Raw genomic sequence first — 26417 nt, forward strand, 5'->3', positions numbered from 1 at the left:
AACTTAAACAGGTGCTAAAACCCATCTGGGGTAAAGTGAAGATCATACAAGAGTACATATTCTATTTCAATTCTGACCAATCATTATGGATGACCTAAGAGGCTATTAGATGTATGCTTATTTATGCCTACGGTTAATTGTAGATATCAAGTTTGTCTATCTGTTTATCGATTATTTAGTAAGCCTTGACATTTTCTCCGAAGAATCAACATCTATCAACAACTACACTGTAAGGGATACCTACAAACGAACACATATACATTCAGGCTCTAATTGCTACTGTGTATGGCTGGTGTCGTTTATTTGATAGCACAAGGACGAGGACAGAACGTTAACGGTCAGTGGCTTCATAGTTTTATCCAAAGCAACGGCAGAGGAATTAAATACATTGGTTACGGAGTTCTTGCAGCTGTTTCCATCTACATTTTAATACCAAGTGTAAGCAGTTTAATAACTGGTAAAGATATGTTTCATTCAAAAAGAAGTGACAGAACTACGACAGGGTTAATCAACAATAGAAATGATTGTTTTGCCAACTCTTCAGTGCAGGCATTATCTGCATTGCCCAGATTGACCAGATATCTAAACGATATTTTGAGCCAAGCTTCTCAAATGGTCTACGACTTGGAAAAAGATCATGATGCCCCCAAGGAGTTTCATAAGGCACCAGAACCCTCTCCAGCACCTTCAGCACCTCCTGCTATAAACAAATCTCCAGAGGAACTGGAGCAGCAACATCAAGAACATAGTCATCATTCTAATCACCTAACTGTACCTCATGATCAACTGGGAGCAGCAACTCCAAAAATTGAGTTGGACCAAAACCCTTTGGATATGCATGTCAATAGTATGGTCGATGTGTCCGCAGATAGACCAGGCTTACCAGCATTGAAATCTACTACCACTATCAATACGATTACAACTTTGAAGGATGAAGAAGATGGTGGTGATGAGACTCCAGAAATGTCCGTAAACCAAGAAGCTGACGGTGGCGAGGATAGTGGTGATACTCCTGTTGACGGATCGAATCTGCCCAAATTACCACTGCATAGGTCTTTGGCAAGTATGTTGGAACAATTGCAACGTACAGTCACCTCTCCAAGACATCTGTCCATCTGGCCTCTTTTACACTCTTTGGAAGTCATCTTCAATGCGAGAATCTCAAGTGGTCAAAATGATGCTCATGAATTGACCCAAGTTATCTTGGAGACGTTGCAAAAGGAAAATAATAAAATTCGTGAATTCGCTAAAAATCAAAAATTGCCTGTTGATATTCCTGAGATTCCATTTAGGGGTAAGGTTGCTGATCATTTGGTTTGTACCGCATGTCGTAATTCGAGCAAGGTCAGAGTTACTCAATTTAACATGCTACCACTAGCTGTACCTCAGGCAATTACTGCTAAACTAGCCGAGATGGTCTCTGATAACCAAGTGGAATCTATCGAAGGTTATTCATGTCTAACTTGTAAAGTGGGGAAAATCTTGGAAAATGAAAAGGGTCGTGATACTTCTAGCTATGAAACTACTGAACAGAACACTTTAGCATCTTTGGCAAGAGCTTTCCCCAATTTAACTATTAATGATGATGTTTCAGAGGAATTGATGAATTATATTAATGGATACAACAGAGATGGGTTAGTTACTTCACAACTTAAGTCTACAATTGTTAAAAAAAATGTGGTTGTAGATGCACCACAGGTACTCCTCATTCACTTGTCCAGATCGATGTTTAATGGTACCAATTATACTAGGAATCCATGTGCAGTAAATTTTGATGAAATTCTACAATTGCAAGAACAAGTAATTCAAAATGATAGATGTGTGGGGATCAACAGTGTAAATTACGAATTGAAAGCTATCGTTAAACATGCAGGTTCTCATTCTCAAGGTCATTACCAATGTTATAGGCACAAACCTGATTTTGTCAAAGACATCGATACTCATGCCGTTATCAATAGAACACCTGTTATTGATGCTAATTTGATTAATATTCATGATCCACAGGACAGTAAAGAAGTGGCAGCTACTGAAATGATGGAACCACCACCAACCAAGCAGACTGGTGATTCTCCATCCAATCTAAGTAGCAGTTCTTTGGGCGGTTCAACAGATTTACCTAATTCGAACGATCCTAATGATTCGGATGATTATGTCTTGGATAATGATGATTCTTCAAAGATGTCAAGAAAACCTTCCACATTCAGAAAGATCACCAATTTCCTATCGAGAAGATCCTCTGTTAGCAATTCTAGTTTAGATACTCCTGATGCTCCAGAATCTGATAATGTGGGTCGTGGTAGAAGATCAACCACATCTAGAAATACCGATGATCATAGTAGACCTACAAGCACAGTGAGAAGTTCCACTGGTAACAGAGAAAGTAGTGTTGCTTCTAGACAAGGCGGTACACAGCCTATTAGATCTCGTAGCAGAGCCAATAGTACTTCCTCTCAGCAGAGCTCTCGCAGCAGGGCAGACAGTATTTCATCTGACAGATCTTTATCCGATCTATCAGCGGTCACTTCATCTGAAAGCAACAACTATGGGACAACAACTAGCGCCAGTGATACTGATAGTACCTCTGGTGCTGATCCAATGACTCGTAAGAGACACTTGAAAAAGATTAAGAGCGTTCTAAAGTACCCATATTGGTCCATTTCAGATACTGTAGTCCATGAGGCCAAACCAGAGGAAGTCCTCAACGAAACCAAGTACGTTTATATGTTATTCTACGAACGTGTAAATGCATAAGTGTCGTTCTATGTACCCATGTATATTTCTACAAATGATAATATCATCACTTTTAAATTTACGTATATTTAGGCTCTCGTGACCTTCGAAGTTCTTAATGTTCGCTACAGAGAACGAATCCTTCAACATGGGGAATTTATTTTAAGCGTAGAACCACAACTTTGAAAAGATTACAGCTAAGCCAAGGTTATCAAATAGGCCTGTGGAAACTTTTTAAAGGACTCTCCCTTATTTTGAAGGAAATTAACCTTTATACTTTGAATACTCCATCCTCAAAGTTTTCATCGGACTTCCTTTTGTTAGTTCTTGCATTATTACCCAAGAGATTTACAACATCTTAGGATTGACCTCCAGAGTCTATTCTGATATTCAAAATCAGGATTATTGAATCATGTTAAAGGTATGCTCAAATCTTCAAGTTTAGTTTTCTTCTGTGCACTTTACTAACAATCATGTTACAATTAGAGTCTTAAATTCACTAAGAGAGACAGTAGTGGATCGAAAGGAAGAATATCTTCCTCAGATATCTCCTCACCAACGCCGGCAGGGAACAGCATTGGTGGAATCGGTGGTGGTGGTAAATTTGGTAAAATTGGAATATCAAGAAACGCATCAGGAGCATCATCACAATCTATGTCATCAGTAAGGAAGAATTCAAGAAGTGTACCATCACCAGAGAAATGGATAAGGGCAATTGGAAGCTATCGGTCTCAAACTCCTCAAGAAGTTTCATTTACAGAAGGCGAAGTTTTCTTTGTTCTTGAAGAAGAGAAAGAGTGGTATCAGGCGTTAAATCCATCTACGAAGAAGCAGGGATTAGTACCAAGAGGATATTTTGAACTTGCAGATAGAAATAAATCGATTTCGCGGCATGCGAGCGTACTGAGTCAACAGAGTGATATATCTAAGATGGGGACACTTTATGCAATTGTACTTTATGATTTCCAAGCCGAAAAAGGTGATGAATTGACTTCATACGCAGGCGAAAATCTTTTTATTTGTGCACATCATAATTTCGAATGGTTTATTGCAAAGCCAATTGGTAGATTAGGTGGTCCTGGATTAGTACCTGTAGGATTTGTTAGTATTATTGATATTACCACTGGTTATGCAACTGGAAATGATGTTAAGGAGGATATAAATTATGTCAATTTGCCCACTGTACAAGAATGGAAGAGCAATATTGCAAGGTATAAGGCTAGTAATATTAGTTTAGGATCAGTGGAACATGCTCAACCTTCATCGGTACCGGCTGTACAGCAACCGGTTGGACAGCAGCAGCAGCAGCAGCAGCAGCAGCAGCAGCAACAACAACAACAAAAGTACAAGAGTTTTGGGATGGATCTTGATGTTGTAACTAAAGCTGCTGTGGAATCATTTGGAATGGAAGATGAGAAATACTGGTTTGAAGTCACTTGTGATCTATCAAGTGGTAAAGGTCGTAGATTAAAAAGATGCTATCAAGATTTTTATGACTTGCAAGTAAGACTATTAGATTCGTTTCCAGCGGAATCGGGTAAATTAAGGGACCCTAGTGGGCAATGGACAAGACGAATCATGCCCTACATTCCTGGGCCTGTTCCTTATGTGACTGATACTATAACAAAGAAAAGGAAAGAAGATTTGAACATTTATGTTGGTGATCTAATCATGTTACCTGATTACATTTCCAGATCAGAGATGGTACTTTTACTATTCCAAATTAGAGACAATGGATATGATCGTGAGTTCCCATTGGGGATGGGTGAAACTTTTGCCAACGGTAGCAATGTTAATAGAGGGGAAGATACTGTATTGACAAATGCAACGAACACCTTGGGCATACCCAGGGAAGATAATACGTTGACAGGTGAAGATTTACAACTCTATGAAAAATTATCAGAATTATCATTAACCAATTCTAAAGCACAATCAAGGCCACCAAGTCAATTACCACCGCCTATAAAGCCAATAAAGATAAAATTTTACTATAAGGATGATATCTTCGCATTAATGCTCAACACAAATATCACGTATGCTGAACTTTGTAGTAAGATTTCTCCTCGTGTTGATACTGAAAACTTTAAATTGTTTGTAAAATTAACAGGTGATGATGACACTGAAGAGATTAAGAGTGATGAACAAATAGCTCAAGTGATTCAGGCAAAATTGAAAATTTCTGTCTACGACGCTTGAATTAAAACTGCATGTTCGCTAGCATATGCATATATGTAATTTATTAATTCTTTCATAATAATAGTTAAGTAAATACGCCCCAAGTCTATGCATCCATATCCACGTCACTATCGTAACCGCCATAAAAGTTGTTGTAATCGTAATCATCATTATCGTTATCTTCAGGGTAAGGTTGGGCTGGCCAAACTATCCATCTCGTTCGTATCCACCTAAGCCATTGCTGGTAAACGACATGTAAGGGATCCTGCCAACGAATAATCTGTAAATGTTCATTACGAATTGCCTCTCTCAGCTTTTCATAAATCAATTTTTCATCATTATAGGTACCACTACTATTTCGAAGCCTCCTTACACGTTTCTTAACATCCTTCGGTATGCTTATAATGCCAATTCCAATTTCATCCAAGAGATTATTATTCGCGGTAACTACTTGACTCTGAGCTCCATGAGAACTATCTTTTAGGCTTAATTTTTCGAAATCTTGAATTAACCTCTGCTTCTTATAGTTATTGACCCCAACAGAATCAGGGCTATGAGGCCTCTTCAGCTTAAACGTACTACTACTACTTGCACTACTAATACTATTCGACCACGACATCTCTGGTACAGTATTGACACTTAGCCTCTTGTATGTGTCTAATGCAATATATATATGTACGTGAATGTGTGGGTATATGTCCAGACTTTCTTTGGTAACAGTAATGCCAGTAGTGTTAATAGTGGTAACGATATAACCGAGTTCAAACACTCCTATTCCTTTTGAAGGTTGTAAACTTCTAAAACGCGAAAGGTTCTTTTAGAAGCAACTAACTAACAGACTAACGGCTAATTATCCTTTTATTATAACAGGTTAGCTATATTTGGCCTAAGCAGCGTCAAGCTTAGCACTTTATTCTTAAGGAGTGAGATACATTTGTATTGAACGATAACATTATGACTACTAAGGAAGAGACAAGGGCTCTGCATACACCACCAATGTCAAATACTAAATTCGATACTACACAGTCCATTAAGGAGTCATATAGGCCTCAGTCGGGTGTTACGCAGGAAGATTCGAATGAAGGCCAAGGTAACGGTAATAGTGGTAGTCAAAGCCACTGTCATAACCATGTTGAGTTGAGCAAAGAGGACATAGATCGGGAGGTCAACAGTATAGAACAGTTACCTGTAGAACTTTCCAAATTGATCGATCTGTTCATCAACGATTTGAAACAACCCAAATATGTCAAACCCTTAACTATTATACAACTGTCCTCACTATTTCAGAATTTCTACATCAAGTTTGATAAGGCTTCATTTCAGTACTTGAGTACAAGTCACAGTAATAGTAACGGTACTAGCAATGGCAACGGTGGGAATAATAACAACGGTAACACAGACACTAATAACAGTAATAATGTCAATGGGAATAATAATAACTTAAATGGAAACGGAAATGGAAATGGAAACAGTAATGATAGTCAACCAGCATTTTTAGTAGCAAGAGAAACTTTAAGTAGTGGATTAAGCGGGATATTTGCAAGAAGTAGAAGTGGTAGTGGCAGTTCTTTGAGAAGGGGTAGAAGATCATCATCATTATTTAGTGTGGATTCTAATAATGTACAACCACTCTTATCACCAGAGGAAATCCAGAAACAATTAAGAACTAACGAATTGAACAATTATAAGATTGATAAATTTATGTCATTATGCGAAAGGGAAGTGTTCAGAAGAATTTTAGAGGTTGGCACATCGGTTGCAAGCCCTTCCAAAGAGGAATTGGTCACTAGATCCAACCATCAAAAGAAAACTTTTAACGTTTCCAGTTTATTTAGAAACAGCCCTGAATTTATCGAATTCGACAAAGTATTATACGAAAAATTGCATGCATTATCCACTATGGCTACTCAAAATAAAATTGATCTGGTGGAATTTTTAAGGTTACCAATAGGTAAAAATCCTGACTTAGAAAGTCAAGAGGGATTCGATGGAGCCAAAGAATTATTAACCAATTTGGTCTCACATACAATTGCTCCTTGTGAAAAAATTGCGGTTATCCTGAAAATCCATGAATCAATGATGTTTTCACAGGAAATGTGTAATGATGATTTTCTATCCATGTTGGTTTACTATATCATCAAAGTTTGCCCCAAGAACATTTTCCTAAATGCACAATTCATTAAGCTGTTCAGAAATAAAAAGAAATTGGTTCAACAAGAGATGTATGCATTAACTAATTTCGAGGCAGCATTAGTATTCGTGGAAGGTTTGACTTTTACCGATTTCATACCAAGTTCACAGGAAAAATTGACTAATTCTGAGAAGGACATCTTACAAACGCCAGTCAGTAACAAAATAAGTTTACCGAGTCCATTGAAAAATAGCGGAGCTGTTAATGTGGACGTTACATTGCATGAAACACACCCTGAAGCCATGAGATCAAATTCCTATGATGGATTTAAATATGCATTTGACACTTCGTTGAAAAACATCTTTGGTAAGATAAGATCATACACACCGCCGGTACAGCCGATTAATTTACCTAGAAGCAGTTCAACTCTATCGCTAGAGGCAGATAAAAAAATATCAACCAGCCCCACAAGGGCTGCTGTCGGTTCACAACCGGTAACAGCAACACCATCATCGTCAACAACAACGACAGCGACAGCGACAGCGACACAATTACCTGAAGTTTGGAAAAAATATAAGGATCGTAAATTTGAGGATTTAAAAGTGTCAGATATGAAGGAAATTTTTGAAATTTATCAAAAACTTATGGGCTAGATATCTTCATAGTACTCATCTATGATATAGAATGTATGAGTCAGAAAGAAAAAAAATAAATCAAGCTAATTATAAGTTATAAATTATCTAGTTGAAAGGTAATCTACTACAGACATTAGTTTGTTCGATGCATCTGGGAAATTTTTTCTTGGGATATAATTCTCTGATTTAGCCAATTTTGAGAGTTCCTCGAGCTTTTCCCAAGTGTACTCTAGGGAGTGACTTTCGTTATTAAGGTAGTCTAATGCCCTTTTTTTCAGTTCAACATCATCTGTTCGTAACCGTAGAACGTCTTGCAAAATAGTTTCGTTTTGAGATTGACCATATTTCAAGCCGTGGATAATCGGGAAAGATAGTTTACCTTCAGAAATATCTTCTGCTAAACCCTTATTAGCTATCATTTGTTCATTCGAAAGATTTTGATAATCATCGCGAATTTGATAAATTATTCCCAAAAGGTTGCTCAGCGGTACTAATGAATGCGGTAATTCTACATCGGTCAGCAATTCCATGATTCTAACCGTTAATCTAAATAAGCCACCAGTCTTGTTCATCACCATATTATAGTACGTCGCTTCATCTGGTATAAACTGCAATAAATTATCCCGCCAGTAAATATCTAAACCTTGGCCTCTATGCAAATTAATCATTTCCTGATTGAAGATAACCATTAAATCGTGTAACAGAATTTTGTCATCACCAGAAATCGTTTGCAGAATTTCCATAGCTTTAAAATACATGTAATTTGCAGCATTTATCGTTAGCGGAACTCCAAACAACGTATGTGAAGTCGGTATGCCTCTTCTTGTAGCGGAGCTATCTTCAATGTCATCTATTAATAAGCTTGCATTGTGTAAGATGGCCACTAACGTTGAGATTTGATTGGTCTTCTCAATTGGTATTTGATATATTTCGTTAAACACATTAATCAATTTTGATCTAAAACTTTTACCTGGTTTTGATACAATGTAATCGTATGGCTCTACAATAGCAGTTTCATCACGGTCATCCCATATTGGTGATTGCTTAACCAACTTTTCAACATCCATCATTAGTGTTATTACGCCGACAGTCCTATATATTAAATCTGCGAGTCACAAGTAAAGATCATTGAACAGTTAATACAAAATACACTATTTCAAAGAAAAGAAGATTCAAGGTATTTGGTGATAAGGGAAAAGGAAGGAAGGAAGAAAAGGGTAAAAGAATGGATGCAGTTCTTCTAAATCTCGTTGGTGATGTGCCTATAGTTACCAAAGTATGGGCAATAGGATGCGTTGGACTTTCACTGCTTGCGAGTACCCATACTATTGATGCAACAAAGATGATCTACGATTTCGACCTAGTGTTTAAGAAGGGACAGTACGAAAGGATAATCTATTCACTATTTTACTATGGGCCACTCAAATGGACATCTGTCCTAGATATATTCTTGACTGTAAGCCGTTTGACAGAATTGGAAAATTCATTTCCAAACAAGAGAAGGTACTGTTGGATGATATCAATGCTCCTCATGGTAGTAATAGCCATGAGTAGTGTGGCACAACCAATCACTAGTCTTGGTGCCATATTACTTGATAATTTAATCTACTATCAAATGAGAAAGAATGAACGTATGATGAATGAAAGGTTTGTTGGCGGGTTAAACATTTCACCACTCATAGTTCCACTATACACGAATGCAGAACTGCTGTTCGTTTACAAGTTATCATGGTTGCAGGTCGCCATGAATATAATCCCTGCGCATCTAATCTATTACTGCGATGATGTAGTACACAAACTGTACGAAATAGATCTTTGTCAAACTCCTTATGATTATATAGTGAATAGGTACTTTTAGATGTACAATGGAACGTTTCTAAAGTCACGATTTGCGTTTTTCGAAGGCCATTTGAAGTGTGGGCCCTTGAGTGATTCTTGGCCATGCCTCATTACATCCTTATTGATTTCCAATGGTTCCCATGATGGCGGCGGTACAAGGGCATCGTCATCGTTATTACTGCGCGAGCATCGCAGCAGGTTTCTTATATAATGCAAATCCTTCTCTATATCTTGTAGAATCTTTGCATCGTTTGGGTTCGATGCTGATAAGCGTTTCAATTCTATTTGCAACTGATCTATTTCCATTTTCCTTTTTTGTTCCCTTCCTAATACTCTATATATGGTTTTAGCTGATCTGATAAAATTTTATTAGCTATGGATTCATCTGAATGCAAAAGCAGATGAATGTGAGAGATTGCCTTGACACTTTGCAAATTGCTGTAGTTGATGAAGAACAGATAGTCTTGAGGATCCAGACGATAATGTATCTCTAAGTTGTATTTCAGAAAGTTTGATATTTTATTGTAGACTTCATTTTGTATTGTCTCGGAGTTTTCACCATACAAAGGCAACGAAACCTTCGACCATATTAGAAGATGATGAACACCGGATTCAAAATCGTAGGGAAAATCGTTTACCGTAGTTTTAAACCACTTGCTCGAGCTAAACACAGCATCGACCTTTTGTGCAGGGTTGGGGAATTTTACAGTATTTAGCTCAATAATTTCTTGTGGATCCCATCCCAGTTTACCACAAACATCTATTGAAATGTCTCCAGTCAACGTCTGCTTATGCTTGCGATACTTCTCGGTACCTTCAGGTGAACGCTTTAGCAGTTCAAGACGTCCACTGCCTACATAAGATCTTGCCTCTTGCCATAGAATAGTCATTATCGTATTCTTGCCTTTTCTTCTAAAGCTGACTACAGCATAACTTTTTGTCAAGTTGAACTTCTAAACAACAGAACAACATTAAAATAAAATATAAAAACTGAAACTGAAATTAAATAAATAAGTAAAAATCTACGCCAACGTTTTCCGCTTCATAAAATCGAACAAACCAGCATCCGAAGCCATTTCTGGCAACCCAAATATCATCATATAATATAATATAACATAATATACTACAATTACGACTCCATCTCAAAAGATGCAGCGACGAGTTGATTTACCCTTCAGATAAGGACAGTCGTTCAGTATTTTCTGGGTCATATGGGCGGGCAGTGCGAAGGGGATAATTAGACCCAGTGTTAAATATGAGATATAAATCATGGACATCTTGTTGTTGGAAACCGGACGGAAATTTCTAGCTAACATTTTGAAAAAGGGATGAGGACAGCCGATAGCTTTCTATTGGTCTTAGTTCCGAAATCTTTCTTGGAACCATAGGATCGTTAAGCTCATCCCTCTCTCCTTTATATAGCCGCCACAAGAATCGGATGAAGGAAATTGTGGGATATGGCGAGATATGGTGAGATATTGACTAAACGAGCGTGAGCAGAATGTAAACGAGCCCAACTGTTTTGAATATTTTTACGAGATCTCGTTTGGGAAATCGTGAGCGCGGTCACGTGATGTGTGGAGTGATTTTGCAAAGTAGTATGATAATGGTAGTCTATAGCGCATCTGGAAGCGTTTGTAAATAACGCGTAAGCAAAGCAGGACGCGTCATACCGGTGTCTTCTCAGTATGATGTCCGGATTGCTAGAATGTAGATCATCTGTAGGGTAGTTCAATTGATCCGAGTGTCAGATCATAACCTCCGGGGTACTTAGAACATGCCGTACTAGCGATTATTTGCATGAATCAGCCAGAAGCATAATAGTATCATATTCACTTGACTGAGTATTACATAGGCCGTACCGGTTGACTTTCATTCTCAGACCTTTGTCCGTTACATGACATGCGACAAAAAGACTCTTTAAGTCATAGCCATTGCCAAGAACTACATGCATGTACAGGAGACTCGAACTAATAGGGGTTCATATTCTCTAAGATGACAGTATATAAAGAGGCCTAAGACCCAGTTGACCTGAGACACAGATCAATTAAGGGGAACAAGTCTCATTCATGTTCTTCTTGCAAATAATCGGACCTTTGTTCTGTCTTGAACTTAAATTACATGTGACTAAAAGACTCTGAGTCACAACCACAGCCAGTGACTACAGGCAAAAGATCCCAACGAAAGGGGATCTAAAATCCTCCAGGATGACAATGGTATATAAAGAGACCAATGACTCTGCTAGACCTGAGACATAGACCACTAAAAGAGAGTAAGCCTTGTATCATTCTCGCGAGTAAACGGACTTTGGCTCAATAAGAATGAGTGTTCTTGTGGTCGCCTCCATGCCGTATCTTAATCCATCAATTGGTTATCCGATGTAGTGTAACGGCTATCACATCACGCTTTCACCGTGGAGACCGGGGTTCGACTCCCCGTATCGGAATTCTTTTTTTCCTACCTTGGCGACGCAGTCGCTGACGCGTAAAAGTTTTTTTTATGTCGTTACCCTGCTATATTACGTACTTAGCGACTAGATTATGGGGTTACCCGGACCGCTGTCGTAGAATTGAAACAAACAAAACACGTTTTCCGTTGTCCAAAGAATCGATCTGTGTGAAGACGTTGATCTGAAAACCAACAAACCTACATTTAAACCACAAGGCTAAAGGAAAAGAGAAACAAGGAGGAAGCTACAAACAAATCATTATTTTTTTTTTTTTTACCAAAGGACTGATTACTCGAAGTTCTTCCTTTTTTTTTCTTTCTTTTCTTCTCCTTTTCATACCACCGCTTGCATTATAATATAATTACAATTACTACACAGAATGTCTTTTGAAGTGGGGACAAGGTGTTGGTATCCTCATGATAAGGAAGGATGGATGGGAGGTGAAGTAACCAAACATGAATTCAATGATGGTAAACATCATCTGGAACTGACATTAGAAGATGGCAGTGTGATCCCCATAGTTACGAAGTCATTGGTGAAAGAAGGTAGTATCAGTAATGAAGATAGCAGTCAAAAGCTACCCCAATTGAGAAACCCCCCAATCTTAGAGGCAACAGAAGATTTAACTTCACTGTCGTATCTAAATGAACCTGCTGTTTTACACGCCATAAAGCAACGTTATTCACAATTGAACATATACACTTATTCGGGTATAGTTTTAATTGCTACAAATCCGTTTGATAGGGTAGACCAACTCTACAGTCAAGACATGATCCAGGCTTATGCTGGTAAGAGAAGAGGTGAATTGGAACCACATCTGTTTGCCATTGCTGAAGATGCATATAGAATGATGAAAAATGATAAGAAAAATCAAACTATTGTTGTCAGTGGTGAATCCGGTGCTGGTAAAACGGTCTCAGCCAAGTACATTATGAGATATTTTGCATCTGTCGAAGAGGAAAACTCTAATGCCATGGACAACGTACAGCATCAAGTGGAAATGTCAGAAACCGAACAAAGGATTCTGGCGACGAATCCAATCATGGAAGCATTTGGTAATGCGAAGACCACCAGAAATGATAACTCTTCTAGATTTGGTAAATATTTGGAGATTCTTTTCGATAAGAACACTTCAATTATTGGTGCTCGTATCAGAACTTACCTTTTGGAACGTTCACGTTTAGTTTATCAACCCAAGGTGGAAAGGAATTACCACATTTTTTACCAGTTACTTTCTGGACTACCGCAAGAGGTTAAGAAGGAATTGCATTTGACCAGTGCGGAGGATTATACCTATATGAACCAAGGTGGTGAAACAGAAATTCCAGGTGTTGACGACGCACAGGAATATAAAACTACGGTGGATGCTCTGACTTTAGTCGGTGTAGATCAAGAGGTTCAGTCTCAGGTTTTCAAAATTTTAGCAGCACTTTTACATATTGGTAACATTGAAATTAAAAAGACAAGAAACGATGCATCCCTCCCCTCTGATGAACCTAATTTGCAAATAGCATGTGACCTACTGGGAATAGATTCTTTCGAGTTTGCCAAATGGATCACCAAAAAGCAAATCAATACCAGATCTGAAAAAATTGTATCGAATTTGAACTATGCTCAAGCAGTAGTCGCCAGAGATTCTGTGGCCAAGTTTATCTACTCTGCACTTTTCGATTGGTTGGTGGAGAATATCAATACAGTGCTTTGTAATCCTGAAGTTAGTGATCAAGTGGAATCCTTCATTGGTGTTTTAGATATTTATGGTTTTGAACATTTTGAGAAGAACTCCTTTGAACAATTTTGTATCAATTATGCCAATGAAAAATTACAACAAGAATTCAACCAACATGTTTTCAAATTGGAACAAGAGGAGTATGTGAAAGAGGAGATCGAATGGTCATTTATTGAATTCAATGACAACCAACCTTGTATCGATTTGATTGAAAACAAATTGGGTATTTTATCGCTATTAGATGAAGAATCCAGATTACCTGCAGGATCCGATGAATCTTGGACTCAAAAATTGTATCAAACCCTAGATAAACCACCTACCAATAAAGTTTTCTCAAAACCAAGATTCGGTCAAACCAAATTTGTTGTTAGCCATTATGCCCATGATGTTGCTTACGATGTGGAAGGTTTTATTGAAAAGAATAGAGATACCGTTTCCGATGGTCATTTGGAAGTTCTAAAATCTACCAAGAGTGGAACTTTGCAAAGTATCTTGAAGAATCTGGAAGAAGCAGCCGCCAGACTGGAGGAGGCAAAGAAAGCCCAACAGGAACAAGCTCAAAAGAGGCCTGGTCCCGCTAGAACTGTGCAAAGGAAACCAACTTTGGGTTCAATGTTTAAACAATCCTTGATTGAATTAATGGATACCATCAATTCCACTAATGTTCACTATATCCGCTGTATAAAGCCCAATAGTGAAAAGGAACCTTGGAAATTTGATAATTTGATGGTTCTTTCACAACTGAGAGCATGTGGTGTTTTGGAGACCATTAGAATTTCATGTGCTGGGTTCCCCTCTAGATGGACTTTCAGTGAATTCGTTCTGAGGTACTACCTTTTGATACCTTCTAATGAATGGTCTAAGATTCTAGGCTCAGAGGGTCCTACAGAGGGTAGTGTCGTGCAAATATGTAAAATGATCCTCGATGCTACAGTGACGGACAGCGACAAGTACCAGATCGGTAACACTAAAATCTTTTTCAAAGCCGGTATGTTAGCATACTTTGAAAAACTAAGATCTGACAAGATCCGTACCTCCAGTGTTTTGATCCAAAAGAACATTAGAGCCAAGTATCAACGTAAGCAATATTTGGCTACACAACGTTCACTGAGAATGTTAGGTGCTCATGCCTATGGTCTCATCGTGCGTCATAGAGTTCAGGATAAATTCATGACCAAGGCCGCCGTCATGGTACAAACATTGCATAGGGCTAAGGTTGTTAGGGAGCGTATTTCGTCTATCTTAGATTCTGTTGTTAGAATCCAATTTTTGGTGAAGAGACAATTGTCTGCTAGAGAAAGGAAGGCTACATATGAATCCAACGCTGCTCTCGCCATTCAGAGTAGAATCAGATCTTTCCAACCACGTAAGAAATATAACAATAATAAGAGGGATGTGGTTAAAGTACAAGCTTTGGTGAGAAGAAGATCTGCTATGGCCAAGTTGCAGACATTGAAATCAGAGGCTAAATCTGTTAATCATTTACAAGAGGTCAGTTACCAATTGGAAAACAAAGTGATAGAGTTGACTCAAAATTTAGCATCCAAGGTGAAGGCCAACAAAGAAATGACCGCACGTATTGCAGAATTGCAAGCTGCATTAGCTGCATCTGCTACTTTGCAGTCCCAAATCGAGGAGCAGAAACGTGAACATTCCAAGGCTCTTGAGAACCAAGCTATGGCTCATGATCACGTCTATAAAGATCTTGAAGATCAAAAGAAAGAAGCAGAGTTGCAAATGCAACAAGTTGGGCAGGAGGTTCGTAGCATTACTGAGAAATACAACAAGATTAAAGAAGACTCGAAGTCCGCATTGGAAGAATTGGAAAATACAAAGATTCAATTGAGAGATTCCAAGACTCAGAATTCCGATTTGCACGATCAAGTGAAGTCCCTAAAGGAAGAAATTTCACGTTTGCAAAACAATATGGCTTCTGGTGCCGGTTTTGTTCAAACTCCAAGAAACTCCATGAGATATAGTATGAATGGTAGCGATATTCTGTCGCCTGGCCAGAAGAATTTGATTTCTATGAATGGACCTTCCACCACTGTTCCCTTCACCGGGTTGGGTATTGAAGGCACCAATGGCATGAGTGACAACAAATCCACTATGAGTACTTTGTCTCAAATTAACGATGAATTGTACAGATTATTGGAGGACACTAAAGTGCTTAACGAAGAAGTTACTGAAGGTCTAATCAAGGCATTCAAAGTTCCTGATTCTGGTGTGGCTATTCAATTAAGTGAAAGAGAAGTACTATATCCTGCTAGAATTCTAATCATTATCTTGAGCGATATGTGGAGATTAGGTCTCACAAAGCAAAGTGAAGGTTTCCTTGCTGAAGTATTGACTACCATTCAAAAAGTGGTTCAAGGTCTCAAAGGTGCTGATGTCATCCCTGGCGGTGCCTTCTGGCTAACAAATGTTCGTGAATTGTACTCATTTGTAATTTTCGCTCAAGAATCTATCTTGAATGATGAATCCTATAACAAGGGTCTCACAGAGGATGAATATAAGGAATACGTGGTTCTTGTCACAGAATTGAGAGAAGATTTCGAGTCATTGAGTTACAATATCTACAACATTTGGTTGAAGAAATTGCAAAAGGATCTACAAAAGAAGGCTGTTCCTGCAGTGATTCTATCTGAATCCCTGCCCGGTTTCAAGAACGAGCCAAACAGATTCTTGTCTAATTTATTTGGTTCTGGTCCTGAGTACACTATGGATGATATTCTAACTTTCTTCAACAGTATTTATTGGTGCATGAAATCTTTCCATGTGGAGAACGATGTTTTCAGAAACACAGTTTTAATCCTTTTGAACTATGTGGATGCAATCTGCTTTAACGATTTAATTATGAGACGTAACTTCTTATCCTGGAAACGTGGATTACAATTGAATTACAACGTCACTAGATTAGAAGAGTGGTGCAAGACCCATTACATTCCTGAAGGTGCTGAATGTCTACAGCATTTGGTACAGACTTCCAAATTGTTGCAGTTGAGAAAGCAAGATTTAGATGATATTAAATTACTATGCGAAATCTGTACTGCATTGAAACCAGCACAAATGCAAAAATTGATGACTCAATATGCTGTGGCAGATTATGAAGCTCCTATCAGTGTAGAAATTCTAAATTATGTTGCTGAAAAAGTTAAGAAAGGTGCATCATTATCATCAGATGGTAAATCTAAGGTCCATAGTGATGATATTTTCCTACAGACTGAAACTGGACCTTTCGAAGATCCATATGTGGGTATGGAAACTAGACAATTCCGTAAGATTGAAGCATATATTCCAGCGTGGTTAAACCTACCAACGACGAGAAGAGTGGTAGAATTGGTCACTAGACAAGTTTCTGTACAAGAATCAAGCCCTTTGTATGATGGATCGGGTAAAGAGGAGGAAAATTAAGAGATTTTGAACGAATGAATGAATTATTCATGGTACTAACTTAACCTAAATTGATAAAATAGATTTATAAAAAAAAAAAGAAAAAAGTATTGCATGGCTGTTAATAAAAACCCTCGATGGATAGGTAGTGCAATGTAGAGAATGAATACCTGACAATACTTATGATTAAATATATATATATATATATATATTTTTTTTTTTTTCAATATACATCTGTATGTTAATCTAACACAAATTTAGTTATGAATGGGGATTCCTTTACAAGAAGCCCCATTATGTCACATCTTTTGTCGTTATAATGCGTTGAGTTCAGTTCGAATTGTTAATACGAGTTTTATGTAATAAAATACCCATTAAACTGGAGAATTTCTTATATTTTTATAACTTTATTTTCATTATTTTTTTAATCCCTAATATAGACCACCTTTAATAGCTTAAAAATAGTTCAACTGAAGTGTACCACGATAGGAACAACGATAACCACAATCAAAATAATACATACAAAGAATAAACATAATCTCATCTTTAAATCTTTCCACCACATTTGTTTCCTAACCCTATTTGCACCTCTTTTAAAACCTTGAGCTGACACTGCAAGATTATCAGCTTTATCTTCGATAGTTGTTAATCTTTCACCACGTTCAGCCACCTTGTTAATGTTATCTCTCATAATACCAACGGTATCATCAATTTCCTAAATCTTGTCAGTATAACTATTCAAAATCGGAAGTAAAATTCACAAATAAAATCTAACATACTGCTTTCAAAGCTGCGGCCTTGTTTGGGCCACCAGTCTCCTCTGGGGGAATGTATGGATCATATGGCACCGAAGACGACATCTTTAGTATAATATATTCAGATTTTCACACAGAACCACTTGCCAAACTTAAATTCACCCACTCTCTCTCGAATAGAAATCGCCTTTTCAAAAAGGATAGATAATAACTAGAATTATTCTTGGAAGAACCCTTTGAGTTTTTGGGTTTGGTGTTTAAAGATCATGTTTGATGTTCGTTATTTAAAGTTCATCTTCTTCGCGAAACGCCTACATGTCGTGTTTTACGAAAAATGAATTTCTATGTAAATTTAAATTAAAATATATGAGTATAGCTAATTAACCGTTAAGTTTGAAGAGCTAAAAGTAATTCCATCAAATTCTGTGGACTGGAATTGTGTAAGTAAAATTGTCTTGAGAATTTTTAGAATTTTCTTTTTGCTAAAATGAGGATCTGGGGAATTGTTATGGATAGGATAAGCTTCTTATTTGCAGTTTTTGGAGGGCAACACTTAAGAATAAAGTCTTTAAAACGTAATCCTTACAATAGAATAGGAATTTTTCTTTGTACTTTTGACTGTTTTTAATGGATTTTCTGCTTTTCTTATGCCAAGTGTCAGTGTGACGTCTTGAAAAAATATATTTTAAAAGCATGTTGTGGGCTTTTCTGCTCTAATGCATTTAAAATTTGAATTAAACTTATAGTTTTTATTAGCTTTCTTCATGTATAGGCTTCACTTTAGAGAACATTTTAATGAACATTCAAATTAACATTTTGTAAATTATAATGAACATTTAATGTCTTGAAAACATAAGTCGGAGAACATTTCTGGAACGCCCAACCATTAAAATCCATATGGATCCCTCGTAAATCGTTTTTTAAAGTCATAATTAATACTATATATACTTCGTCGATAACTCTATGTAACCAATGCTAATCAACGACGACCGTATACGTTTTGTAGAGCATCCACTTGCTGCTGTAAACTATGCAAATCACCCAGAATATTACCACGATTACCATAATTTTGACTAGGTGTCGACATTGGATAATTATTTTGACCACGCATTGGTGAGATATTATTCGGATACATCTGTTGAGAATACTGCATCTGTTGTTGTGGGGTGCCATAGTATTGAGGTTGCTGCTGTGAAGATTGCTGTGGGTGAATGGGGGAAGGATATTGATATCCATTATTGTACATAATAGGCTGTTGTCGTTGAGTTGATCCTTGTTGAGAAGATAAATTTGGTGAAGATATGTAAGGGCTCGGGCTGGGAGTAACATTAGGCACATTTAAATTGCTAGGTCCACCAGGAACGTTTAAATTAGGTTGGCTAGGTGAAGGTGAAGGTGATAACAATGATTGGAAATAATTCTGAGCAGGGTTCGGTGCCGCCAACAAATTGGGATTAGGAGGTTGCGGGGAGCTCTGTGGTTGTAAAATTGGTTGTTGATATTGGGATGGGGGTGGGGACGTCTGTTGTTGCAATACAGGTTGTTGGTACTGAAGCGGTTGTTGATTTTTGGGAGGCTGATTTAAATTCATGTACTGATTTGTATTTTGAGGCGATGAAACCTTATCTGGACTGATTGCAGGACTTGCTATTGTATTTGGGCTCAGACGCGGTTCAGATCCACCTATTGGCTGCTGATCGAATTGTGATTTCATTAAGTAATTTGCCGAACCTGTAGCGGTAGGCTTCAGTAGTGGAAGACCGCCAGTAGTAGGTTGTTGCTGTGATTGTGGCTGTTGCTGTGGTTGAGGTTGCTGTTGATGTGGCTGAGGTTGCTGTTGCTGTGGTTGAGGTTGGTGCTGCTGAGGTTGAGAGTGCTGAGGTTGTATTTGAGCATCAAACTGACTGCGAACCAAATAATTAGCAGATCCAGTAGCTGTTGGTTTCAGCGGTTGTAACTCTGTCTGATCTTGCTGACTACCATTTCCAGACGAATCACCACCAGTAATTTTTGGCTGGAATGCTGATTTAAATAGATAGTTGGCAGAACCTGTTGAAGTTGGTTTTAAGGGCTGTAGGGGGATTTGTTGAGGCTGCTGGCCATCATTACCACCGTTAGGAGTATTGATACTAGTAGTACTGGGAATAATTCCTGATGCCATTTGTTCTGAAACACCAGGCATATCTGGAGTCTGAATTTGTTTGAAATGTGAAAGAGAATCTTTCATATCTTCTAAAACCTCCTTCTCCTCTTCAGTTTCGTGTTGCTCGTTAGGTAATTGTGAGACAAGGGCAGAGTTTCTTTCCTTCTTTTTAGCCATCCTCTTCAATAATTGATCCATTGGTAACGAAAAATCGACGACGTCATCTTCGTCATCAACTGGTGCAGCTCCATTAGAGTCATCTGCACTCTCACTAGGAGGATCTTGAAATGTAACATTTTCAGAAAATCTAACCCTTTTATCTCTATGCGTTGAACTAACTACCTTCCTTCTTAGTCTTTTCTTACCGGGTTTATTACCTGTTAGTAACATTGATGCAAATGAATCAAAATCTACTTTATCACCACCTTCCCCATTTTCTTCTTCCACTTCCTCATAGGTTTCCCCTTTAGAATCAGTACATAAAATTGGCCTAGGTTTTGGTACGGGGACCTTATCTAGGACCATCTTTCTTTCAGGCAGAATATCTTCCAGTAGAGATTTGGAAATTAGCCTCAGAACCGCAAAAAATTGTCCAATGTTTAATGCATTCTTGCAAGTCCTAAAAATGGATGTCACTCTTGCCTTCAATCGTTCTGACAGCCTAAAATTGCAGAGAAATCTAAACACATCTCCCAATCTTACTAATTTGACGTGTGTTCTGGCGGTAATATAGGTATACCATCTCAAATAAGTTTGAATTTCTTCCTTGGTGAGCTGAGAGTGGGAGAGTGATAGTGGCACCCTAAGATCTTCTGGGCTTTCTCTATAATCATCTTGAATAACTTGACCTGCCTGCCCATGAGAACCACCCTGATTTTGTTGTGAAGGATAATGAGAATACTGTTGGGGATACTGCTGTTGTGCGTAATGTTGCGAGTACTGTTGTGGATGCTGTTGTGGATGCTGCTGTGGATGCTGCTGTGGGTAATGCTGTGGGAACTGTTGTGAATATTGACCATTCTGATACTGAACACCATTTCCCATTGAGGGATGGTGATTACCACCCCAACCATTTGAACCATCAGTATTGTGCCCCTGTCCACCAATAGAACCTTGAGATTGACTGTGTAGTGTAGGATTTGGCTGCTGAAGGTGGTCTACATTTGGACCACCAAAGTTGAAGGAAACGCTAGGTGGAGGCTGGGATACACTAGAGCCAGTACTACCAGAGTCATCTGCTGTGCTTAGACCTGGAATATTCAACCATTCAAATGACATCCCGGTCCCAGCTTCTCTTGTCTTATCACTTTTGCTAATAAACAATTGGAACTTGTGCGAGTTGTTAAGTTACTTTCTCCTTTATCTCTTTGCATAAGGCCTAAGGTAAATACAAAACTAAGTGAAATCAATCCCAAAATCAACCAGGGTGCATAAATTTAGCCCTTTTAACGCTGAAATTGAAACGTAGGGTATGAATTATGGCTAAGAGAAAGAAACCCAGTGTTTTCAACGATGATAACGGTGCTGGTGATGATGAAGACGGATTCATGAACTATGTAAGGGAAAAAGCTGATCAGTCAAGAAAAAGGGCCAAAGACAGCTCTGGGGATGTCAAGATTGCTGAGCAGGAAATCCTCAACCAGGAGCTGTCCCACGATGCTGTTTCTGGTGAATTGGAATCCTCCGGTTCGAAATACATGGATCAATTGTTAGAATCGAGAAAGCGTAGAGAATTGGATAGATTGCATGCTCAATCTATCAAGATGCGATTAGAAAGGAAGTTGGAAGGTGCTGAGGATTCAGAGGAAATTATTACGGATGGGTACAGGCAAAAGAAGGAAAAGTACGAAAGAGCAGATGAATTAGCACAGGATGAACAGAATAGAGAGGTAATAGACAGTAATAATTCCATCTTGGGGGCTGACGGTGTTGCCTTAAAGATGATAGCTACCAAAAAACCTCAGGAAAATTATCAGCCACCGCTAGAACTCATCGAAAATCCTTCGAAGCCAGCCGAGACCCACTATAGTAACGACGTCTACGTCAATGAATCCATTAAGTCTTCATCAACGTGGGAGAAACAGGATGATTTGAACCCTGTAAAAAAGCTGGAATGTGTGAAGAAATTCCTACGATCTGAAAAGAATAAACAAGATATCGACATTTTAGTCAAGCAATATTCAGAGCGCCATAATAGTATTAAAAAATTTGATAATTAGTTAAATAATAAATATTCGTTTCAATGCAATTTATGTTGTGTAAACCGTTCACTTCTATCGTTAATATTGATGGAAGTTTTCTCATGTTCGCCATTAGTCTTCTTTTCCTTGTTAGGGCTTGTTCTCTTCGTAGATGTTGTTCTCTTGACAGACTTTCTCGCACGCTTAGGAGTTCTAGATGTATTGCTTATCAAATCTTGAACCACATCATCTACCGGAACTTCCAAAGATTGACTTAGAGAGTGTACTTGCTCAGGAGGTTTATCCACACTACTATAAAAAGCTTCGAAAGCCTTATTACCGCGGTAAAGTGCCTTGCGTTTATTGGATGTTTTCGAATTCTTCTGTTGACGACCCCTAACAGCTTGAGATTCTTCAAAGGCTGCGGCAACTTGTTGTTCCAAAGTAAACATTTCGTCTTCTGTACCGAACATCGTAGTATCCATAATGCTTTTTTTCTTATTCTTGTCTTGTCTAATATCCTTCAAATAGTCTAACAAAGAATAAGTAGTATCAGTCTTCCGTTTAAGTACAAACTCTTGAGTCTCTTGTAAATATGCCTTTTCCAGATCATCCACTTTCCATTTGGCATTTTGTAATTGCATCTTCAGAAGGTATTTTCGGTACTGCTTGTTGTGTGCCTTATTATACTTAGAAAAGACAGGTTCTCTATAGGAAGCAGGAAAATGAGAAACGTTCACTGCAGGATCAGGATTAGTTAACATGGCACCAGGTTTCTCCAACAAAGTCTTCATGTCGATCGATTCTCCGTGTGGAATGGGATTAGGATTTGAAGGAGTGATGCAATCCATATCAACTTCTTTTCTCAACAGTTTATCGATATCTACTGCTGAAAAAAAGGCACAATTTTGAGGTAAGTCATTAATTCCTAATTGTTCACAAAATATAGCTCTTGTCCAAATGTTACTCACCTGCAGAGCCATAGAGGCCCTGTACTTGTCTTCATCTGCGACGAGAAATCTAATTTCATCATGGATCGAGATGCATAATCGTGCTTTGATGTGGTAAGTTGCAATCAAATAATTCATCGAACAGCAAAGAAGATGCAAGTAGTCTACACCTGAAGACTGAATAGTCCAATTGATTCTTGAAGGTAAAAATGTATTAGTTCTCAAATTCCTCTTCATCAATGAGAAAGTAATCCCACAGCCCAAAACAGGCGTTCTAGGTTCATCCTGCTCAGCAATACTCTCTAATTTATTGAAAAGAATAGATTCGGAACCTCCAAACCAAAACTTCTTAAAAATTTTAGACCTTTGAATTTTACCTTTTGTGTTTTCATACAATTGATTGGCAATTCCTTGCGCTTCTTCGTCGGGTAAAGAAGGGTTGAATTTCTTCAAAAGCTGAGTAGCAAATTTCACACCAGCGCCATAAATTCTTCCGTAGTTGAATATTTTGGCTTCATTTCTATTACAACCCAAAATTTGTGCCGTCTTTGTATGAAGGTCAGTTCCTTCATTTTTAGTCCCCTCTAAGCACATCCATCCAATTGCTGTACCACCGTGAATATTGAAGACCGAATCACTAACTAACGAGGCAATCCACAACTCTTCACTATCGACATCTGCACCGACAAAACTATAACCTTTAGGAGCTTTAACTTGAGTCTTAAGCTCTGAACCAATTCTATTTTCCTTAGCATTTGAAGCGGTCAACCACGTATTTTCGACTGCTCTTCTAGTGACAGTTCCCATAGGCACAATACCGGGCAATATAATCCCTAGATCGTCTCTATTGGAAGTTTGCGGGGACCCGTCCAAGCGATTGAATTGATTGGGAAACCTGGAACTAGGAACATTGAATTGGTTCATGATTCTCTCACGAGCCGCCATCCAATATGAACCGGAAGAATTCATGTGCAAAGCTTCCCGAGCAAAATCAGAACCCGATGTCAAAATACCTTTTTCGAAATAGTGGATATAAGGTTTACTCAAGAGAGTGGTACACGCAGATTGTGGGCCATTGGGATGCGGAATTCTGAACAATACCTGGTTATCAGCCGCTCCTGGGCACATTCCATTGGTCTCCGAACGATACGTTTCAATAATATCTTCATCAGCCACTCTGTAATTTTTAGCTTTGAATTTGTCCATCAAATCTGCAGGCGTCGCAAAACACCAACCACAGCTAGTCCAAATCGTAGGATAACCTTCCCAAGAAAGTTTGAAGAAGATGGGGATGTTCCTTGACTTGATAGTAACTTGTGGGCGAGTTTCAGTCTTGTTCGGAAAAAGAGATCTATACCATTCTGGATAGCCCGGAAGCTTTTGGTTTTTAACAGGTACACCTTTTTTAGTTAGCTTTAGTGGTTTTGTAGTCCAATCCAATTGTCTAAGCCAAGGGTCCTTATGGATTTCCTCAGCGCTCATTTCATCTCTTAGTTTCACAGTATCTTCGACAATCTCGGTAATCTTGTCTTCTATACTTTGCTTTGATTTAAGGTAGATTCTTTCTGAGCGATTCAAATAATCTGTCCATTCGTTATATTGTGTAGGTAGAATGCAGCTGCTCAGGGAGCGTAATGCACCAAACGAAACTGGATGTGGACATTTTTGGAGGAAAAGCGGCCAAACTTTATCGAAGACCTGACTTGTCGTGTCCACATCGGTAGCACAGTACTCTACCAAATTTTGAAAATCTTGAATCACTTCATTCTTATCCGTAGTAGCGAATCGATCTCTAGGATCCTTATCAATGCGAATACCACAATGTAGTAATGCCACGTCTTTTAAAGAGTTCATGGCAGATACTCTCAGCCATGGATCCTCTTCCAATTCTGGATCCATTCCATCAGTATTTGCCAGTGCTGAAGATAGTTGGTCAGCCTCTATTTCATCTTCATCCTCTGCCGCCGATCGTCTCTTAACATTGTGTGTCTTTAAGAACTTCGGCCTTTGCCTTGAACAAAGACCTGAAGATGCCACATGCAACGATTGGGTATCAAGAAAGAAAGTTTTGGATGGTTTAAGATTATATTCCTCTAAAACACGAGCTCTATCATACCCGACGTTATGTCCGATGACTAAACCTGTTCTTTCCTGTGTATTCAGCGGAATAAGGTGCTCAAATGAATCTGATCCACATATGAAAGGTGAACACCACAGATACCATGCTTTATCCGAAAGCGCTACTGCCAGAGTCGGATATTGTGAAATTTTGTACAAAGTTTCCACATCAAAAACTAAAGTATCCTCTAGAGGCCATGGTACTGGCTCAGGTTCTTTCCCAGGCTCATACCTCATCCAACCTTGTTTTCTAATCCATTTTTTCGGACGTCCAACAATTTTAGTGAACTTGGCTTGACACATAGATTTATACGGTTCCGATGCAAAATGACCCAGTCTTTGGAAATGTTCATCAAGAGAATCTCCTTGTAGCTTCGGTAGTTCCATAGATAAGGGTTCAGAAATAGAAGTCTTTTTACCTAGAAGATGATAAGTCTTGAGGAAACGCCTTGATAAATCTATCAATCCTACTCTTTCTTCAGGTGTTATAGGATCCTCATTATGGCTTAGAACTTTACCAGTAAACAGTTGCTTATGCAGGTTTCGACTCAAATACTGTATCCCCACTGGATTAATCGTTGGTTCCTCAGGCACTGCCGCTGGTTTAGTTGTAGTAGAGTAACTTCTGTGTCGATAAAGCCGGCAGCATCGCAGAGACATAGAAGAAGCGCTTGTGTGATAGAGGTAACTAATTCGTACTCGACTTGACATTATGGGAGCTTTCGAATGCCATTAATTGGCCATATAAAGCCTTCTATAACTTCGTCTTTGTCAAAATATCCTTTGAAGATGAGGGCATGTTGAGTTTACTTATGTTTATTATATCGGTGAAACCTGATGCGGCGCGATGGACACAAGGTGCACATGATGTTTACATGATGAGAATCTTCGAGGGCTCTTGCAAATCCAAATATATGCTTTATAGGTTATAGGAGCCACTGGAAACTATTCTGATCGCTTCAAATCTTTGTTTTGTGTATAATATCACCGATGCTCATCTTTTTGGCGAAATTTCTTTTGTATGGTCGAGTAGGAGTAGTAGCTTGATGCACAACTGCAAAAAATACTTGCTTAAATTGTAGTAAACATTTAGCGTCAGATTGGAGTTGGTGCTGTGACGTTTTTGATTAGGATTATGTCTTATCCACGAGTCTTCAAAGGCTCCGACATAGTTCTACCTAACTTAATAC

General features: G+C 38.4%; 12 protein-coding genes and 1 non-coding gene across 13 annotated transcripts; 7 read left to right on the forward strand and 6 right to left on the reverse strand.

Annotated features, from left to right (window-relative positions):
- Window positions 1-285: 285 nt before the first annotated feature.
- Window positions 286-2751, forward strand: UBP16 (putative ubiquitin-specific protease UBP16; the record flags this gene model as incomplete). The annotated part of the gene is made up of 1 exon (XM_002496561.1): window positions 286-2751. One exon carries the CDS (start codon window positions 286-288, stop codon window positions 2749-2751), a length of 2466 nt encoding a protein of 821 aa, XP_002496606.1.
- A 391-nt stretch (window positions 2752-3142) lies between these two features.
- BEM1 (phosphatidylinositol-3-phosphate-binding protein BEM1) lies at window positions 3143-4926 on the forward strand (the record flags this gene model as incomplete). Its single annotated transcript, XM_002496562.1, has 2 exons — window positions 3143-3151; window positions 3217-4926. The coding sequence occupies 2 exons, from the start codon at window positions 3143-3145 to the stop codon at window positions 4924-4926; spliced, it is 1719 nt and encodes a 572-aa protein (XP_002496607.1).
- Window positions 4927-5011: 85 nt separating this feature from the next.
- ZYRO0D04026g (uncharacterized protein) lies at window positions 5012-5524 on the reverse strand (the record flags this gene model as incomplete). Its single annotated transcript, XM_002496563.1, has 1 exon — window positions 5012-5524. One exon carries the CDS (start codon window positions 5522-5524, stop codon window positions 5012-5014), a length of 513 nt encoding a protein of 170 aa, XP_002496608.1.
- A 335-nt stretch (window positions 5525-5859) lies between these two features.
- On the forward strand, window positions 5860-7689 carry MUK1 (guanine nucleotide exchange factor MUK1; the record flags this gene model as incomplete). The annotated part of the gene is made up of 1 exon (XM_002496564.1): window positions 5860-7689. One exon carries the CDS (start codon window positions 5860-5862, stop codon window positions 7687-7689), a length of 1830 nt encoding a protein of 609 aa, XP_002496609.1.
- Window positions 7690-7772: 83 nt separating this feature from the next.
- Window positions 7773-8741, reverse strand: BTS1 (farnesyltranstransferase; the record flags this gene model as incomplete). The annotated part of the gene is made up of 1 exon (XM_002496565.1): window positions 7773-8741. One exon carries the CDS (start codon window positions 8739-8741, stop codon window positions 7773-7775), a length of 969 nt encoding a protein of 322 aa, XP_002496610.1.
- A 155-nt stretch (window positions 8742-8896) lies between these two features.
- Window positions 8897-9529, forward strand: DER1 (derlin; the record flags this gene model as incomplete). Its single annotated transcript, XM_002496566.1, has 1 exon — window positions 8897-9529. One exon carries the CDS (start codon window positions 8897-8899, stop codon window positions 9527-9529), a length of 633 nt encoding a protein of 210 aa, XP_002496611.1.
- Window positions 9530-9836: 307 nt separating this feature from the next.
- HTC1 (Htc1p) lies at window positions 9837-10400 on the reverse strand (the record flags this gene model as incomplete). The annotated part of the gene is made up of 1 exon (XM_002496567.1): window positions 9837-10400. One exon carries the CDS (start codon window positions 10398-10400, stop codon window positions 9837-9839), a length of 564 nt encoding a protein of 187 aa, XP_002496612.1.
- A 1484-nt stretch (window positions 10401-11884) lies between these two features.
- Window positions 11885-11956, forward strand: ZYRO0D04136r. Its single transcript has one exon. It is a non-coding gene; the product is annotated as a tRNA-Glu (tRNA).
- Window positions 11957-12338: 382 nt separating this feature from the next.
- On the forward strand, window positions 12339-17102 carry MYO2 (myosin 2; the record flags this gene model as incomplete). The annotated part of the gene is made up of 1 exon (XM_002496568.1): window positions 12339-17102. One exon carries the CDS (start codon window positions 12339-12341, stop codon window positions 17100-17102), a length of 4764 nt encoding a protein of 1587 aa, XP_002496613.1.
- A 445-nt stretch (window positions 17103-17547) lies between these two features.
- On the reverse strand, window positions 17548-17941 carry SNC2 (SNAP receptor SNC2; the record flags this gene model as incomplete). The annotated part of the gene is made up of 2 exons (XM_002496569.1): window positions 17548-17796; window positions 17861-17941. The coding sequence occupies 2 exons, from the start codon at window positions 17939-17941 to the stop codon at window positions 17548-17550; spliced, it is 330 nt and encodes a 109-aa protein (XP_002496614.1).
- Window positions 17942-18815: 874 nt separating this feature from the next.
- SCD5 (Scd5p) lies at window positions 18816-21257 on the reverse strand (the record flags this gene model as incomplete). The annotated part of the gene is made up of 1 exon (XM_002496570.1): window positions 18816-21257. One exon carries the CDS (start codon window positions 21255-21257, stop codon window positions 18816-18818), a length of 2442 nt encoding a protein of 813 aa, XP_002496615.1.
- Window positions 21258-21457: 200 nt separating this feature from the next.
- Window positions 21458-22198, forward strand: ZYRO0D04224g (uncharacterized protein; the record flags this gene model as incomplete). The annotated part of the gene is made up of 1 exon (XM_002496571.1): window positions 21458-22198. The coding sequence occupies one exon, from the start codon at window positions 21458-21460 to the stop codon at window positions 22196-22198; it is 741 nt and encodes a 246-aa protein (XP_002496616.1).
- A 20-nt stretch (window positions 22199-22218) lies between these two features.
- Window positions 22219-25938, reverse strand: MIP1 (DNA-directed DNA polymerase gamma MIP1; the record flags this gene model as incomplete). Its single annotated transcript, XM_002496572.1, has 1 exon — window positions 22219-25938. One exon carries the CDS (start codon window positions 25936-25938, stop codon window positions 22219-22221), a length of 3720 nt encoding a protein of 1239 aa, XP_002496617.1.
- Between the last annotated feature and the right edge of the window lie 479 nt (window positions 25939-26417).

This window comes from Zygosaccharomyces rouxii (assembly GCF_000026365.1).
Source record: "Zygosaccharomyces rouxii strain CBS732 chromosome D complete sequence".
NCBI lineage: Eukaryota > Fungi > Ascomycota > Saccharomycetes > Saccharomycetales > Saccharomycetaceae > Zygosaccharomyces > Zygosaccharomyces rouxii.